Raw genomic sequence first — 13,437 nt, 5'->3', positions numbered from 1 at the left:
GATCCTGTGCAATCATTTAACCTTTTTCTTTGTTTTTGTATTTGTTCGGTAGATGTTTCAGAAGGATCCATACAGCACAGACAACACAGGGAGAATCAGTCACAGTATGAAGCCTGTGGCTTACAACCCACAGCAGGGATATCATCCTGACCAGCCATACAGAGATTACGACCACCCACCCAGTCGGTTTGATGTCAGCAACAGCGGAATCAGCAGTGGAGGTGGTTACCCAGAACCAAAGTACCGGAACTATGACTCTAACCCACCCTATGAGAACAGTGTGCCTCACTACGACCAGCAACAGTGGAACCCCTACAGCCAGCCGCTTTCTACTGCCAACTCTCAGGGCTACGATCCTCGTTTGCCATATGGTGACGGCCCTGACTCCCAGTACACCCCTCCTCTCCGCTACGACGAGCCCCCACCTCAGCAGGGATTTGACGGGCGGCCCCGCTATGGTAAACCGACAGGTCCAGCGCCCGTCCGTTATGATGATCCTTCACCTCCTGCTCCAGGGCCTGAACTGCACTATGACCAGGATTCACATCTGAGCACGTACCCCTCAGCTGCCCGCTCCCCAGACCCCACTCCCCTGCGGCCTGCCTATAACCAGGGACCAACCCCACAACAAAAGAGCTACAAACCTCAGCAGTATGACCCCATTCCTGTGAACTCTGAAAGCAGCCCCACACCACCTCCCAAAGCAGAGGCCCCCTCGCCTTCCCCTGTGGACACTCCAAAGCCAGCTAGAGATGAGCAACAGGATGACCCCGCCATGCGGCCACAGTCTGTCCTGACAAGGGTCAAGATGTTTGAGAACAAACGCTCTGTGTCCATGGACAGAGCCAGAGATGCAGGGGATTCATCAGGAAACAAGGTAAACTGTGTAGCAGATATATTGGCAGCTAATACACTTACAACAGATACTAATATACTGAACTAAAACCTTCACATTTTCTTTTCAGCATCTTGAACAACTAGCACATTTGAAGTGAACATTCGTGATTTTTTATCCCACTGATGAGGTTCATTGCTTTTGCTACTGTAGGCAGCCGATTTACCTTTGAAAGCAGGTGGAGTAATCCCTAAAGCAAATTCTCTGAGCAACCTGGATCAAGAGAAGACCTTTAGGTGAGCCTATAGTGCTGTTTTCACTTACCTTTAATTATCAGAGTATAGTATAGTATAGTATATTAGAATAAAATTGTGTAATTAGTCACTTTAATTTTCAGGCATCTTCATTTGGCCATTTCTCATTGTAAACTCTTCGTCTCCTGTTCTTATCTCACCATGCATTTAACCTGCTTGACTGTGTTATCACATCAACCCAGAGCCCCAGGGCCTCAGAAGCCTCAGTCCAACATAGCTGATGACATTGTGCGCTCCAACCATTACGACCCTGATGAGGATGAGGACTACTACAGGAAACAGCTGTCTTACTTTGACAAGCTCCAGGCCGGTCCCAACAAACCCCAGCCACAAGCACAAGCAACCCACAACTACCCCAGGTGATGCTCATTCCCATGCACAATCATAGATTTAGATTTAGATTTGTGTCTTTTCCAACTTTCCTTAAAGCTATCTGTAACATTCTTTATGGTTTTCAATTTTTGTCTTGTTCACATTTACTGTGAATGTTGAATTGATGGTTTTGGTCTTTCAATACAGGACAGAGTCTGTGGAGAAACCAACTCCAGTGGAGAAAAAATATGAACCAGTTCCCCAGGTGACGCCTTCTCTGCCACCAGCCACACTGCCCAAACCAGCACCTGAAGGTAAAATGTACTGTTTTACCAAAAAATCATTCAGGACTTTATCTCATACAAGACTTTAATCATGTGAAGATGCATTTGTGTTCTGTATCACATGTTGCACTTTGTCTATCTCCTGACGTTGCCTGCTGTGTATGCCAAATGTACATAATGTCATACAAATAAAAACATACACGCACACGACAACTCAGTGACACATCCTGTGAAGCTCTTTGGCTGACCTTCATGGCTCTCCCACAGCCAAGCCTCCTGCCCGAGAGGACACAGTCCAGACCAACTTTCTGCCTCACAAGAGTTTCCCAGAGAAGTCTCCAGTCAATGGCACTAGTGAACAGCCTCCAAAAACAGTCACTAGCACCGGGGTTCCACCAGTATCCAGCTACAACCGCTACGCGCCCAAGCCCTACACCACATCTGCCAAGCCTTTTGCGCGCATGTTCGACAGTCCTAAATTCAACCACAACCTTCTGCCCAATGACAAGCCGGAGATTGCTTCAAAGGTAAGCAGAGTTTGGCCAGTGGTCTTTTCAGTGCAGCATTCTAAAGAGGGTCAGATAAATAATGACGCAAGTAAGGCCATGCTGTTGAAATCCATGTGGCTGTAAATCAAAATCAAATAAATACATGACATAATTAATGATGCTATTTATGTAACTGCAGCCCTAAGATTCTAAGATTTGGTACAAAGTCAAAAACATAAGCAGACAAGTTCATGCTATCTGAAAAAAGTTTTTAATGTAAATTTTAAAAAACAAGTAAAACAAAGGGAACATTTTTCAGGGGTTCAGGTTCAGTGATTTTTTGACATATTTCTCAATTGATTTGGCCACTTGTATGTTTTTCTGTAATCCTTGCCATGTTTTATCTCATCCTGTCATCACTGCCTTTATCATTTTTTTCTGTTGAGTTCACTTTTTCAAAACTCGTCTGTAACTGTAATTTTGTCACACTTTGTTGGTGTAACTCTGTAACTTTTAGCCTCAAGCTCTTCAGCTAAGCCTCACTGTCGCTGTCTTTACCTACAGTCCAGACCTTCAAACCAATGAGAATCAATGAGAATTTTCATTGGCCATGGTATGAAGTACCATGTATAACATTTCACCCTCTCGTATTTGGAACAGGGCAGGAGCTCCAGCCCAGTAAAGCCGCAGATCCCCCCACAGCCCCAGAACACAGACCATGACAGCGGCCTGGACACTTTCACACGCACTATGGACCACCGCTCCAAACATCAGCACAACAACATCAATGCTGTACCCAAGGCTATCCCAGTGAGGTAAAAATCTCAGTTCGACTACAGACTAAACTGAAGGTATTCTCGTGAATGTAAGAGCGTACCAGTAAAGGTGTCTCTCTCCCAGCCCCAGTGCCCTGGATGATGATGAGGATGAAGATGAGGGCCACACAGTGGTTGCAACAGCTCGAGGTATCTTCAACTCCAACGGCGGTGTCTTGAGCTCCATTGAGACAGGAGTCAGCATAATTATCCCACAGGGTGCCATACCTGACGGTGTGGAGCAGGAGATCTACTTCAAGGTCTGCAGAGACAACAGCATCCTGCCACCACTCGACAAGGAGAAAGGTAACTTGTCAAACATGGAGGTATGAAGAAGCCATGTTTTTTTGTTGTTTGTTAAATTTACATCTGAATTATTTGATGCTCTTTCATTTTTTTTAGTAGTTTAAAGTGTAATTGTGCATGTTGTCCTTGGGGAGATGGATCTGGATGTAAAGCAGGATTGTGTATATTGACAATCATCTTGACAAACCGACCACTAAAAACATGATCACCGATTGCTGAGGTCCCCGCTGAATATAAGATGATTTAAGTGTCTGTAATCAATATTTTCATAAAAACAATGCGTCAAATGACATTGTGAAAACAGTTTGAAAGTTTCTCGAAGTGGTGAATCTGCAGCTTTCCTTAGCTTTACAGAGCTTTATAGCGAGTTTCAGCTCATTGTTCATCTGTCTAGCTGTAACTTCACTGTTCTGGTTCACTCTCACAGCTATTTTAACGTTTTTCGTTGCAGCAGCCAGGCAGTTGCTTTCAGTGAAAAGGCTCTCAAAACCCACTATACACTACCTGATCAGCATTAAGAAGCAGACAGGCATAGTTAGAGACTAGCTGGAGCTGGTTGGAGACCAAAAACAGCTAAAAGAGAGAGGCATGACTCCAAATGAATGATAATGTTGCTCTGTTACTGCTGGGTGTGTAAATAAGTATTAATTATGTAATAAATAATTCTTTGCTTGCAAGTTCAGCAGCAAATTAAAAAGTGATACAACATCAATAATGTGTTCACAACTTGTCTCTGCTGCCCTCAGGTGGCCAAAAGATAATCATTTATCTTTTGGCTGTTGGGTTAAGATGCTGTGGTAATCCACTCCTCACTTCTAAAATATTTGTTTTATATTTAGCCATAGGTTGTCCTGCCTCCAGTGTATGTTAAACAAACTTGCTTCCTTCTGACTTCACTGTGTGCATGTGGGGGAAGTAAGCATTATTAAAAAGGCTCAAATTCTGCATCTCTCAAATATGAAACATCTGCTGTAGATATCCAGTGTGAGAGCTGTTAATTATGTTGTATTGTTTCTTCATCACTTAACAGAGCTTATGCATGGCTGCCGTGTAAGATTAGACACACCACCTGTTTCTCACACTTTGATGTGATGATTTTTTTATTTAAACTGATTTTTTATTACATCAAAGCCTGCATTAGTTTTATCTAGCTGTCATTTGCAGGCTGTATTATGCTCAGCCTCCATTGCTCTTGCGACGTCTTGTCCCTTTGCGCAGCCAGTGCCATACAGCCACATCTTTCTGACAGTGACAGCCGAGATAACGAGCGATCATATCAGCTATCAGCAAGCAAACAAAATGACAGCACTCTCGAATTATAGACCACTGTCCAACCCTAATGCAAAGTGTCATACTGTCAAATGAATCTTTACATTTCCAGCATGGATGTGCCCACAAGGTATCAAATCCCCAGTTCTGATACAGTTCCATGATATTCCCAGTGACACAACTCCACAAGCCTACCAGCACTGTTGGAGTAGATTGGCATTGAAGACCTGCTTGTGTGTGTTTACTTTTAATTGTTCTAAATTGAGTTTGTAACCACATTATGTCTCTGTGTTTACAGGAGAGACTCTGCTCAGTCCTCTGGTGATGTGTGGACCTCATGGCCTCAAGTTTTTGAAGCCTGTGGAGCTACGCTTACCTCACTGTGCGTCTATGACCCCTGATGGTTGGTCTTTTGCTCTAAAATCCTCCGACTCCTCGTCGGGTACGCTGTGCTCTCTGTTCTTCCGGGGTCGTTTGGGCTGGCTGTGTGAATATGAGGGTTGTGGGTCACTGTTGAATCAGCTTTTACCCCCAGTTTTGGTTCTCTTCATTAAAAATCAATTGAGAAAAAAATGAACAAGATATTTTGGTCACTATCACCTTGTCTGAGAATCAGTCTAGGGGGAAAATCTGCCTTTTTCATAATTATGGCTTTGGTTGATTCATTTTCATCATTTATACTCGTTAACTCACCCACTTAATTTCTCATTCACTGTATCACTGATTTTCTTTATTTGGTGTTCAGATCAAAGTCTTTCCTCATTGTTTTCAAGATTTTCTCTCTTGATTTTTCACCTCTGAGTCACCCTAACAATTTTCTCTGATTTCATGTAACATTTATGCACCAGGCACTGGGCAGTACAATAATTTAATTTCATCAGGTAGAATTATATTGCATGCTGCTCTGCCCAGAGTTATTTTCTCACATAGCCACCCAAATCCTGACCTGGAGAACAGCTTTTATAGATGTTCCGGAAACTGGCACGCTGTCGTAACAAATAATGCCCGCTATTATCCTCCAAAACAATGTAAGAAAAGTTACACAAAGACAACTTGTTACCATGTCAAAACTTACTGTAGTTCTCTAAATTTAGCCTCTTCCCAAATGTGGAAACAGACTGGCCTCAATTTGTTTACTAAAAGAACGCTGGTGAGTATGAAACTGGGTCTGGGAAAGACAAGGAAGTAGAAGCACAAACAGATAAACCATTCACAGCTCTGAGTGGCTGCAGGAGATGACTCAAACACTTTCTGTTTTATTTTTGCTCTGAAAGTCAAGATAACTTGATTCCAATAGCTGACTTTTGATATGGAAGAAAATAAGTTTAATAAGTAACTATTTACTAAAGAAGTCTCCATAAAAGTCCAAGTAAAACCACAAAGCTGAATGCTGTTTGTGAAATCCATGTTTTTAGCATTGAAAATGATCAGCAGTGTATTCTGGACAGAAATGAGATAAAGAGAGAATTCTGCACAAATCATGTTAATGGAAATCAAAACCGAGATGAGCTAATTTAAGTAGGTCATCTCACAGTCTATTGTGTAGAAAACAAGCTAACGTTTGAGAAATAACCAAAGCTCATAAAGAAGTTGAACTTCTGCTAAGAAAGTTTTCTTAATACTGTCCTTCTCACACCCCGTCTTCAAAAACAGTGGTAATTTTGGCAGTGGTTGGGATTAGCTGCTAATTAGCCTCATTTTAAGGATGAGTCTTGGAGGGCTGAATGAGATGTGAGCTCACTCCGTTGTCCTGCTGAATTGTGGGAGGATTATCGGGCTGCGTCGTAATCCTCTTATTGTAAAGCAAGGCCACTCTCTGGCCTCCTCCTTTCCCCTCTGTGATTTTCTTCTCACTTTGCTTCCCTGCTTCTGCACTTCCCTCCTATAAAACTCTCTGCATCTTATTGCCTCTCTTCTGAGTATGCTGTATTAGTCTGGATGTGATTGTGTTAACTTGTAGTATAAATGAAATCTGCACTGAAACTGAATCCTGGTAATATAGAACAGAATTAGAAATCACAAATGAAACAACTGATGATCAAATTATGCAATATCTCATCTTCCAGGCATTCTCAGGGTTTGACCACCTATGATTTTTATCATTTAAAGGTGCTCTGTGGAGTTTCTTACCACTACTGAAGCTATAGAGGAATGTTTGATAAGTGGGCTCCCTGTTTTGTCTTTATCTAATGGTCTACTTGCGCACACACACGAGCACACACATGCACAAGCATGCAGGTAACATGATGCACAATGCTGCCAGTAGTTTCACACCACTCATCATGGAATGGTAACATCCCACTAAACTTAGATATGCAGCAGTAAAAAGCTGTGAAGATGTGAGCTTTTACCTGATGTACAGCAAACATTTATATAAGCAGTGCAGGTTTTATTGACACTCTCAGGCCTTATATTCAAAAAAGTGCTTTGAAAATTGAACTTGATGGTTCATCAGTTTGACAGGAAAGTCTCAGCACGAGGTCCATTTACTGGGAATTTTCCAGAGATTTCAGACACTTCTCATGGCCTTCACCAGCAGATGGCGTGAACTCACTGAGCAAAGTCTGTCTGACAGCGAGGGCCCAGGATATGGCTGAAAGCCCCCGAAAATGTGGAGAAAAGTGGAGCACCTTTCAAAAAGGAATAGCATGTTTGTCACGCCTTGAGGATACAACAGAGCTGAAACATTTAGTTGACTTATTAATAAGCTGATTGACAGGGGATTTATCGGCAGTCATTTTGATAATAGGGGAATCATAACAGGTTGTTTTTTTTTACTGTTGCTTGGACAGAACAATATGGCACATTGGATACTGGGAAATTATGACTATGTCATTTTTCCTGATTGTGTTTTTATATTATTATAGTAATAATTATTATAGTTGCAGCCCTACGATGCACACCTTGCTTTTCGATGAAAAACACTTAATGTAAAATGTAAGTGTTTATTTAAAAAGCTTCACGGGGTGCCTTTAATGTCATGCTCCCTCTCTCTTTTAAATATTATGAAAATTTGTGATACAAATTTTTGTCGCTTGAGCAAAAAGCGTCTTTTAAATTAGTAGGTCATATTTCCACCAGGAAACTGGAGGAAAATTCCCACCTGTTCTCGTAAGGTGGTGTCTCGCAGCCAGACATCAAAGGACGGAGTGGAAAGCCACAAGCTCATAACTCAGATGGTGTTTTTTATTTGAAGTTCTGAAGATCAGCGTTTTGGCACACCACCTTCCTTTGTCTGTCTTCTCTATTCTGTTTATTGTGTGTTACAAGAAAGACTGGCTCTTTATTAGTGTCAAGGCTGTGTTCACTCTCTCATACACAGTGTGTGTGAAATAGAGTGGTAATGACTAAAGGGAAGTATTGAAAGGCTGGCTGGCAGCGGGTTTGCTTTGGGCTTACCTTGAGCCAGCATCAGCGGCTGGCTCAAGCAAAAGCCCCACGAGCAGCCAAAATGATGTTCTAAGAGGTCCTTGTTCACATCCACCTTTAGATCTTCGAATAAGGGGTGGCATCTGAGATATGCGTGTGGTTTTCCCCCTTTTTTCCATTTTGCGTACCCAAACAGAAGATGCTCCTCTGGTTGTTGTCACATTTATTTACTCCACATCACCCAGATTAGAGCACAAGATTGACAGTTCAGAGAGCGACAGTCGATGTTAACGAGGAGTCTGTCTTTATATTGTCACCTGTACAGTTAGCCTGCAGTGTATCGATGGACCTCTGCCGAGCTGGCTCTGCTTTCTCTGATTGATTACTGGAACTTTCCTCTTGGCATAGACCTGTATGTTTATAATTGCAATTACACTCAGGCCTCACAGTGACTGAGGTTTAATTTGCAGTCAACAAGAGGCTGGGGACGTTCAATAGAAATATGAAATTGCTTTTACTAGTCTCTTGTGTTGCTGTGCTTGGACATAGGCCACAAAACCATGTGATATTACTTAACATGGCTTCCAGTCAATAGATGCAATCACATTCTGCAGCCGGTGCTGTTTTAAAATGAGATCTGTAGTTCGGGAGTTGGTTGAACAGTAGATCATGAAAGGCAGCTGTTCTCGCTCATGATTTCCCTCCCATCTGTCTGCCTGCAGGTGACCCAAAAAGCTGGCAGAACAAGTCTCTCCCCGGGGACCCCAACTACCTGGTGGGGGCCAACTGCGTCTCTGTGCTCATCGACCACTTTTAAGGACGGACCAGCAGGTGTGATGTTACTGAATGTGAAACCATGGGGGATGAAATGAAGAAGATGGACACACATGAACACACAACACATACTTTCTCACACACACACACACACACACACACACACACATCACAGACTGGAATATGAAGACGACCCAGTCAGTGCTGTTTACTGCACCCATGGATGAAGGCGAGACACTGATGATCGTTGCAAGCTGTTCTTTAAACTTTTTTCCCCCATTTGAAGTTTTGATGTGAACTGAGACCAGTAATGCATGCCCCATGCCCCTGAGGATTGACACTATATATAAGGCAATGTTTAATGTAATTTTTACATGAATTTAAAAGGATGGGATGACTTTTGAGGCAGCGTACGTGTTTCAAAACTGTGTCGGTATATATTTATGCTATATATGCATACAGTATATATAGTAGTGTAGAGGAGATTTGCTAAAATTTTACTCATGAATTCAATTACCAGTCAACATCTTGTTATTTTTTCAGTTCAGTCAAAGAAGAAAAAAAAAAGAAGTATCGGCACGTTTTTTCCACATTGATGGAATTTTAATGAAGGTTTGAGACAGACGTGAGGTTAAACCAGTGAAAGTGACGTTTGCATGTATCTGTTGAAGGAGCAGGATGTGAACCTAAGCAGCAGCACACTTTTTAGAGACGTTCTCCCTTCACACCTTCCTCTTATTCTTCCTTTTCCTCCAGTAATATCTTGTAGCTTAATTTCTTAGCGAGTACCACGTCTCTCCTTCCAGCCTGAGGGAGATCTATGCATGTTCTTTACTCAGGTCCAGTAGCCTCCTCAGTTCCTTCCTCACATTTTTATCTCTCTCCTCCTCTTCCTCTCTCTCTCACTCTCTCTCTCTCTCTCTCCTCTCCGTGCACTCTTGCACTCATACACAAATAAGCAGTGATGCCTTATCTGCAGATTATTCACTTTTCATGAAGAAAAAAAATAAGTTATGATAAATTATGGTATAATGTCATTTGTTTTGCCATTTTTGTGAACCCACTGTATAAATGAACTTGGGTTTAGCACACAATAACAGTTGATAAAGGATAACAAAGGTATGCTCTTCTTTTATCTGCTATGCATTACTTAAAAAAAACAACAGAAAAGAAGTGGCTGTAAATAAAGCTAGCATATTGCCTTGTTTCTTTCGTTTGTAAATGAACTTTTTGTATGTCTTTCTTTTTTGTATAAAACTTAGAGAAAACATGTTTTAAAAAGTGGAAGAAAGTGAACGTGGTTATCTTTGTATTCTGGATATACCCTCGAGCCTTGGAACTTGTAACCTAACAATAATACATCACACCTTTTCTACCAATATGTTCACGCCATGTTACAGTCACCAAAAAAAAAAGGTCTTTTTACGGCTCTTTAAGGATCAGGAATGTGCTTGGGCTAAAATACATTTAAAACATGTTCTTTTCAAAGGGTGTGCTCTCAAAGTGTCCCCCTCACTGATTTGTGATACTGGATGCTGTATTGTGTGCCCTTAAATGTATTTTTGTACTAATAGACAATATATTATGTATGGCACACCAGTACCATTTTATTTTTAGATATAACACTGCTTTAATTGGATATTAGCTCTTCACGTGTGGCTGACTTTTTTTCTCTTCTGCAACACAATTTTAAGTATACCACTGTATTAATAAATAAAATCATTTTTAAAGTAAAGAGCGTGAGTCTGTGTCAAAGTGTTTCTGAAAGAACGAGCTGTGATTGCTGCTTTTTATCCTTCTGCTTGATCACAACTTTGATTTTCCTTTTATATTATCAGGTGTTTATCTGTTATCAGTTAATCTGACATTTTCCTCAATTGTTTGATCAATAAAATATGAGAACATAGTGAAATATGTTTTTTAGCCATCTCAAATTGTTTTATCTGACTAACAATGTAAAACTCAAATATGTTTATTCTCATTCAAGATGAAGAAAAACAGGAAATTCTTTGAGGAAACTTGAGACACTGATTTATTTTGCCAAAATTAATTGGCTCTTTATCTCTTCTGTGTCTTGTTTCTCTGTATATCATGGCTCAGGTTTCACAGCTAGGTGGCGCCGGTGACCTCTGCTGAACAAGGTCAGAAATAGAAAAGTCCTTCAGATGGGATTTTAATATCTCACGATACTGTTCTCAGCAGAAAATCATCCTATAATGCTGTGTGTATGTTCACAATAGTGTGTAAGCGTGCTCTGTTTTCCTACCAGAGCAGCGCAGGCTGCGAGCCAGCTCAGTGGCCATCACTTGCATGATGATTCCTATGTCCCCGAACAGAGCAGGCTGGGAGCGCACGTACATGGCAAGGTAGACCATGATTTTCTGTATTACAAACATACGCAGTTTACAGCTGTAAGATCAGTGTCTGAAAAAGTCCTGTGGCGGTCTGAAATGTTAAAGATTTACCTGAGTGAGGACAGCGATACTGATGTCCTGACCACTGGAGAGTGCTCAACTCCTCGGGAGGAAGAGGACTGAGAAGAAATGATTCGGTTTATTATGTGCTTATTAATTCCACGAAGCCAATCTCACAATAACGATGACTTACACTGTGGTGACTCTTTCCCTGGGTTCAGGAGGTAGACCTACAGTCAGCTGTTTGTGATGGGAAATCAGATCTGTGCAGGCCTGAAGAATAGACAAATAAAGATGGAATGAAATGATTAATTTATTGATTCTGTAGAGACGATTTCAGCCTTCCCTCTGGGTCCTTTATGCAAGTTATTCAGCAGGTATTTAGCGTGTTGCTCAGGGACACTTCTTCACAGCTGAGTATTGGGCTGATGGCTAGCCTGTGGATGCCTACATCCACAGGCTATTAGATCACCAACATGTTGTTAAACATGAGAAGGTTTATTGGAGAGTCTACCACCAGCATATGATGCATTGTGTGTATATGCAAACAATAGTGACCATGTAAACACGTCATGTGAGTGCAGGTGTGTCTTAGTAGTCTCATCATGCACTGCAGAGGCCCCTGCATCAGTTTCACCACGCTCTGCCAAAAGACGACAACAGCTTCATCAGCTATCTACAACACGTCACTATAAACCTGATTATTATCTATTTTTGCTGCAGGTAGAAATCACTTAGCTGATTTGAGTCACCTGAGATTAGCGTTTGCATCATGGTTCAAATGAAATGAAATCAGTGCGTACAACAGTCAGTGATAATTTAATTATTAAAATAGAACTGCAAGTCTGTATTTTTATTTCTCAGTAATTAAATATTGTATTAAATGTATCGATTTATTGCTAATTATCAAAAATAATAAATAAAATGAGCTACAAGTGATGTTAGAATTTGCTTAATTACTCTGACAGCCAAAATGTCCAAATTAATAATTTGTAATAATATGACATACATGAATAAAATGCACGTGTCCATCTTTGAGAAGTTTTTTATTTTGACTTCTGGATTTTATGGTTCAATGTTATGTCTTAGTTTAACTGCAGTCTGTTTTTTGTTTGTTTTTTTTACATACATTTAGCCAACATTTCTTCTATTACACTGCAACACTCAGACCTTTGCTTTGTCTTAACAACAGGATAAAAACAGGATCAATAATAAGAATGGGTTCTGTAAAACCCAACTGATAAATGGGCTGAAATCAGCTTTTTGTACAGAAGTATATGATAAGCTGAATGTCCCTCTCAGTACAGACACTCTATGGGTAACAAATCCTCCTTAGCCAAATTTAAAGGATCAGAAAAGTTTGCTTATGTAAAAAAAAGATAAGATGATATTGTTTTCAGATTTTATTAAACTCTTAAATATCAATATCACTGTGAGGCTCTGTAATCCAGAAGAATTTAATCATTGGACTGTGACATGAAGCTCAGACACCACCAAAGCAAACAGGAAGTGTACAAAATCTCACAGCTGAAATGTTCTAAATAAACTGTAAAATGAGAGAAAATGGGCCTAAATATCTTTAAATCCACAATTTAGCTTGTTTTTGCCTCTGGTGATAAGAAACGCAGTGAGTGATGAAGGAAAAGCCTAAATGTGGGATGTTTTTCACTCCAGAAGAAAAAAATACATTCGGTTGCAAGATGCAATCACAATCAGCATCCTACATCATCCACAATCTCAAGATCAGGCAAACGTTGTAAACGGGCAAAAAAGTCATCCTTTAATCTCTAACAGCATAATGAAACCATGAATAGGTGCATTAAAGATGCAATAATGTTCCCTCTAGTGCAGAGAACAGCTAGGGAATCGACTCCATTTCCTAGACATCCTCTCTAGAATTGATTTGTGCGTGTTTCTTTTGAACCACAGCAGATTTACAGGCATGCAGGAGGTGAAAACTCTCCTGTGTTTATTTAAAGTGTTGCAAATCCTGGAAAACGCGGATTCGAATGTGGAATCACCTGCGATGTGGACGACAAGAGTAACAGTCAAGTTCCTGCCACTGAAGGTTTCAAGGCCTGGTGGCTAAAAGCAAGCAAGCCCAATTAAAGCAAAGCTGTTTTCAATTTGTGCTCATCAGAACATCGTTTTCACCCCTCGCTCGCTCCCTCTTTTCTGTCCTGCTCTCAGCTTGTGGAAAAGCTGCTGTAAGTTTCCTCAGTAGTGAAGGTGTCTCCCGCTAAACCGACAAAGAGAA

General features: G+C 40.9%; 1 protein-coding gene across 8 annotated transcripts in view; it reads left to right on the top strand.

Moving 5' to 3' along the window:
* The window catches only part of tjp1a (tight junction protein 1a), a 53,615-nt gene extending 44,255 nt beyond the window's left edge, over nucleotides 1–9,360 (top strand). For 4 of the 8 annotated variants that reach the window (XM_041942138.1, XM_041942124.1, XM_041942131.1 and 1 more), the window contains 9 exons: nucleotides 53–877; nucleotides 1,049–1,131; nucleotides 1,332–1,508; nucleotides 1,669–1,775; nucleotides 2,013–2,272; nucleotides 2,894–3,048; nucleotides 3,134–3,354; nucleotides 4,922–5,065; nucleotides 8,715–9,360. In XM_041942138.1, the coding sequence (XP_041798072.1) occupies nucleotides 53–877; nucleotides 1,049–1,131; nucleotides 1,332–1,508; nucleotides 1,669–1,775; nucleotides 2,013–2,272; nucleotides 2,894–3,048; nucleotides 3,134–3,354; nucleotides 4,922–5,065; nucleotides 8,715–8,809 (2,067 nt within the window). In that variant the 3' untranslated portion in view covers nucleotides 8,810–9,360. The remainder of the gene's footprint in view (nucleotides 1–52; nucleotides 878–1,048; nucleotides 1,132–1,331; nucleotides 1,509–1,668; nucleotides 1,776–2,012; nucleotides 2,273–2,893; nucleotides 3,049–3,133; nucleotides 3,355–4,921; nucleotides 5,066–8,714) is intronic. The other 4 variants (XM_041942172.1, XM_041942153.1, XM_041942163.1 and 1 more) reach the window with 2 other exon arrangements.
* Nucleotides 9,361–13,437: the final 4,077 nt, after the last annotated feature.

Source organism: Chelmon rostratus, chromosome 1, assembly GCF_017976325.1.
Source record: "Chelmon rostratus isolate fCheRos1 chromosome 1, fCheRos1.pri, whole genome shotgun sequence".
Taxonomy (NCBI): Eukaryota; Metazoa; Chordata; class Actinopteri; order Chaetodontiformes; family Chaetodontidae; genus Chelmon; species Chelmon rostratus.
The sequence above is the reverse complement of the archived record's forward strand: the minus strand, read 5'-3'. Positions and strand labels throughout refer to the sequence as shown.